General features: G+C 31.2%; 1 protein-coding gene across 2 annotated transcripts in view; it reads left to right on the top strand.

Moving 5' to 3' along the window:
* Window positions 1-3,619, top strand: part of LOC133536011 (synaptosomal-associated protein 25-A-like) — a 114,449-nt gene extending 110,830 nt beyond the window's left edge. For both annotated transcript variants that reach the window (XM_061876181.1, XM_061876171.1), the window contains exon 8: window positions 2,908-3,619. In XM_061876181.1, coding sequence (XP_061732165.1) covers window positions 2,908-2,976 — 69 coding nt within the window. In that variant the 3' untranslated portion in view covers window positions 2,977-3,619. The remainder of the gene's footprint in view (window positions 1-2,907) is intronic.
* Window positions 3,620-5,844: the final 2,225 nt, after the last annotated feature.

Below are 5,844 nucleotides of genomic sequence, written 5' to 3' on the forward strand. Positions count from 1 at the left end.
ACAAAGATCCTCTATATATAACAGGAGTTATTTGCCCTTTTTAAGGATCTACTTTGGGAGCACAAATCAAAGATCCTCTATGTGTGACATGAGCATTATCTACACGTTTTATAGACCTACTGACACAAAACAAAGATCCTCTATATGTGACAGGAGTAGTATTATTTTGTTTTATGGACCTAATGAAGGAACTCAAAGATATTTTATATATGACAGGAGCCCTTTGCTGTTTTTAAGGACCTAATGTAGGAACAAAAAATCAAAGATCATCTAAATGTGACAGGAGGTCTGTGTTTTGTTTTTAAGGATCTACTGTTGGAACACAAATCAAAGATCCACCACATATGACATTAGCGTTATCCACACTTTTTAAAAGACCGACTGACACAAAACAAAGATCCTCTATATATGTAACAGGAGTTCATTGCTATTTTTAAGTGCCTAGTGTAGGTACACAAATCAAAGATCCTTTACTAATGACAGGAGCGTTATCTACACCTTTTATAGACCTACTGACACAAAACAAAGATCCTTTATATTTCACAGCAGCATTCTTATCTTTTATGGACCTAATGTAGGAACACAAATCAAAGATATTTTATATATGACAGGAGTTCTTTGCTATTTTTAAGGACCTACTGTAGGAACACAAATCAAAGATCCTCCACGTGTGACATGAGTATTGTCTACACCTTTTATAGACCTACTGACACAAAACAAAGATCCTTTATATATGACAGGAGCATTCTTATGTTTTATGGACCTAATGTAGGAACACAAATCAAAGATATTTTGTATATGACAGGAACCCTTCGCTCTTTTTAAGGACCCACTTTAGGAACAAAAAAACAAAGATCATCTTAATATGACGGGGACTCTGTTGTTTTTAAGGACCTACTGTAGGAACACAATTCAAAGATCATCTAAAATATGACAGGAGATTTCTGTTGTTTTTAAGGACCTACTGTTGGAACACAAATCAAAGATCCTGTATATCTGACAAGGGCTCTCTGCTGTCTTTACGGACCTACTGTAGGAACACAAATCAAAGATCCTCTACATGTGACATTAGCGTTATCCACACTTTTTAAAAGACCGACTGACACAAAACAAAGATCCTCTATATATGTAACAGGAGTTCTTTGCTATTTTTAAGTACCTACTGTAGGAACACAAATCAAAGATCCTCCATGTACGACAGAAGTGTTATGTACACATTTTATAGACCTACTGACACAAAAACAAGATCCTTTATATATGACAGGAGCATTCTTATGTTTTATGGGAATGTAGGGACACAAATCAAGGATATTTTATATATGAAAGGAGCCCTTTGCTGTTTTTAAGGACAGACTGTCGGAACAAAAAATCAAAGATCATCTAAATGTGACAGGAGCTCTGTGTTTTGTTTTTAAGGATCTACTGTTGGAACACAAATCAAAGATTCTCTACATGTGACATTAGCGTTATCCACACTTTTTAAAAGACCGACTGACACAAAACAAAGATCCTCTATATATGTAACAGGAGTTCTTCTCTATTTTTAAGTGCCTACTATAGGAACACAAATCAAAGATCCTTTACTAATGACAGGAGCGTTATCTACACCTTTTATAGACCTACTGACCCAAAACAAAGATCCTTTATATTTCACAGCAGCATTCTTATCTTTTATGGACCTAATGTAGGAACACAAATCAAAGATATTTTATATATGACAGGAGTTCTTTGCTATTTTTAAGGACCTACTGTAGGAACACAAATCAAAGATCCTCTACGTGTGACATGAGTATTGTCTACACCTTTTATAGACCTACTGACACAAAACAAAGATCTTTTATATATGACAGGAGCATTCTTATGTTTTATGGACCTAATGTAGGAACACAAATCAAAGATATTTTGTATATGACAGGAACCCTTCGCTCTTTTTAAGGACCCACTTTAGGAACAAAAAAACAAAGATCATCTTAATATGACGGGGACTCTGTTGTTTTTAAGGACCTACTGTAGGAACACAATTCAAAGATCATCTAAAATATGACAGGAGATTTCTGTTGTTTTTAAGGACCTACTGTTGGAACACAAATCAAAGATCCTGTATATCTGACAAGGGCTCTCTGCTGTCTTTACGGACCTACTGTGGGAACACAAATCAAAGATCCTCTACATGTGACATTAGCGTTATCCACACTTTTTAAAAGACCGACTGACACAAAACAAAGATCCTCTATATATGTAACAGGAGTTCTTTGCTATTTTTAAGTACCTACTGTAGGAACACAAATCAAAGATCCTCTACGTGTGACATGAGTATTGTCTACACCTTTTATAGATGTACTGACACAAAACAAAGATCCTTTATATATGACAGGAGCATTCTTATGTTTTATGGACCTAATGTAGGAACACAAATCAAAGATATTTTGTATAGGACAGGAACCCTTCACTGTTTTTAAGGTCCCACTTTAGGAACAAAAAAACAAAGATCATCTTAATATGACGGGGACTCTGTTGTTTTTAAGGACCTACTGTTGGAACACAAATCAAAGATCCTGTATATCTGACAAGGGCTCTCTGCTGTCTTTACGGACCTACTGTAGTAACACAAATCAAAGATCCTCTACATGTGACATTATCGTTATCTACATGTTTTAAAGGACCGACTGCCACAAAACAAAGATCCTCTACATATGTAACAGAAGTTCTTTGCTGTTTTTAAGCAACCAATGTGAAAAGGCCAGTCTAAGATCCTGTAGTTAAAGGCCAGTCAAAGATCCTGTATAAATGACAGGAGTGCTCTCCTGTTAAAACTGGCCACAGTTTGACCCTAGAACAGTTGTGCACTTGTTCTAAGATCGTGTGTGCGTGTGTGTGTGTGTGTGTGTGTGTGTGTGTGGTGTGCAGGCGGACTCCAACAAGACCAGGATCGACGAGGCCAACCAGCGAGCGACAAAGATGTTGGGCAGTGGCTAAACTCTGTGAAGTGTCCCTCCCCTCACACACTACAGTCCCGGTACAACTACACAACACAACACAACACAACACACACACACAACATGTGTCCCCCCCACCCCCCCCGCGCTTGTTTTGTTGGCCCGCGGGCGCCATGCTTTTATTGTGTAGGAGCTTTGCAGATCTCATCACGGTGCATGGTGTTGTCGTCCCTTCACACATGCTAGTTGTGTACATCCACACTTTTAGTTGTGTCGTCTCTTCCGGTACAAAGTGATGTCTCATAAAGGATGAAACAAAGATGTTGTTGTCATGTCGGACTCTTCCGATGCATTTATTTTGAAATGTCACCTTCAAGTTGACATTTTTATTGGCCATGAAAGACTTTTTTCTCCCCCGCCTCCTCGTGTTTTTATCTCCATGAATCATGCGTGTCGTCAGTAGTTGAAGAAGAATGCGGCATGCTGTGTACAACACGCATGTACAGTACAGTAAATATGAACAGGAAGTACAGTAAATATGAACAGGAAGTACAGTAAATATGAACAGGAAGTACAGTATGTATGTACAGGAAGTACAGTAGCTCACTCCGTCTGCAATAGTGCCACCTTTTCTTTTTTTTTTTTTTTTTTTTTTTTGTCTTTCATGTTCTTGTGAGCCAACACTGCGACATATTGATCTAATATCCTGGAAAATGCCAATAAAGTCTTCAGAAATGTAGAAACAAGACTTTTATTTGGGCGGGACACAAAACAACAAATTGTGCTCTCTAATTTGATTTGGGTTTTTTGGGGGGTTTGCTTCCCGTATTTCAATCAGGAGAATATTTTCCTTTTAAATGTCCATCTCTAATATGCATAGAACACATTCACATTTAGTTTGGAAATGTATTTAATTGTATTTCTTAATCTGTAATATAGGTAAAAAATTATATACGTATGAGGTGGTGACTTGTCCAGGGTGTACACCGCCTTCCGCCCCCAAAAGGACAAGCGGTAGGAAATGGATGGACGGATGGATTGATGGATGGATATTTAATTCAATTGAATAATAATTTTTCATACAATTTAATTGAACTTATTTTCTATGTATGGATTTATATATTTTTAATAATGGTTTGCTAAATTTATTAATGAAATTGCTTTTTATGTATTGGATTAATTTATTTAGTATAATTTAGTTGTTTTTTTTAAATGGTTTTATTGGATTGTTTGTTAAATGTATTAAATATAATTTAGGTGACCTTACTTTTTATATATTGGGTTGATTTATTTAGTGTAATTTAATAGAATTTTTTTTAAATATAAGGTTTTATTTGATTTGATAATGGTTTGTTAATGTATTAATTATGATTTAAGTGAACTTACATTTTTTATTAGATTCATTTATTTAGTATAATTTAATTGAAACATTTGTTATGTATGTTTTTTTTTATTTAATAATAGTTTGCTAAATGTATTACATTTAATTTAAGTGAATTTATTTTTAAAATATTGGGTTACTTTATTTAGTATAATTCAATTTAAATTATTTGTTATATGTGGGTTTGTTTAATTTGATAGTGGTTTGTTAAATGTATTAATTGTAATTTAACTGAACTTACTTTTTGTTAATTGGGTTCAATTATTTAGTATTATTTAATTTATGTTATTTTTTTAAGTATGGTTTGGTTTGATTTAATAATGGTTTGTTAAAAGGATTAATTATAATTTAAGTGAACTTACTTTTTGTTTATTTGATTCATTTATTTAGTATAATTTCATTTAAATTATTTTTTGTATATGGTTTTATTTCATTTGATAATGGTTTGTTAAATGCATTGAATATAATTTAACTGAACTTACTTTTTGTTAATTGGGTTCATTTATTTAGTATTATTTAATTGATGTTATTTTTTTAAGTATGGTTTGATTTGATTTAATAATGGTTTGTTAAAAGGATTAATTATAATTTAAGTGAACTTACTTTTTGTTTATTTGATTCATTTATTTTGTATAATTGGATTAAAATAATTTTTTATACATGGTTTTATTTAACTTGATAATGGTTTGTTAAATGTATTAATTATAATTTAAGTGAACTTACTCTTTGTTTATTGGATTCATTTATTCAGTATAATTTCATTAAAATATTTTTTATGTATGGTTTTATTTGATTCAATAATGGTTTGTTAAATGCATTGAATATAATTTATGTGAACCTATTTTTAATATAATGGGTTAATTTATTTAGTTTAATTAATTGAAATTATTTTTTACATGTGGTTTGTTAAATTTAATAATTATAATTTAACTGCACTTAGTTTTTGTTTATTGGATTCATTTATTTAGTATAATTTAATCGACATTATTTTTTATATGTGGTTTTATTTGATTTAATAATGGTTTGTTAAATGGATTAATTATAATTTAGGCGAAATTGATTTGTATTTATTGGATTCATTAATTTTGTATAATTGAATTAAAATTATTTTTTATACATGGTTTATTTAACTTGATAATCGTTTTTTAAATGTATTTATTATGATTTAAGTGAACTTTTTGTTTATTGGATTCATTTATTTAGTGTAGTTTAATTTAAATATGTTTTTTGCATGGTTTTATTTGATTTGATAATGGTTTGTTAAATGTATTACGTTTAATTTAAGTTAACTTTTTTTAATATATTGGATTACTTTATTCACTATAATTGAATTGGAATTATTTCTAATATATGGTTTTATTTGATTTAATAATGGTTTGTTGAATGGATGAATTATAATTTTTGGTGAACTTTCTTTTATTTAGTATAATTTAATTGAAATATTTTTTTACATATGGTTTAATTTGATTTAATAATGGTTTGCTAAATGGATTAATTATAATTTAAGTGAACTTACTTGTTGTATAT

This window comes from Nerophis ophidion, linkage group LG02 (genome assembly GCF_033978795.1).
Source record: "Nerophis ophidion isolate RoL-2023_Sa linkage group LG02, RoL_Noph_v1.0, whole genome shotgun sequence".
In the NCBI taxonomy this organism is placed as follows: Eukaryota; Metazoa; Chordata; class Actinopteri; order Syngnathiformes; family Syngnathidae; genus Nerophis; species Nerophis ophidion.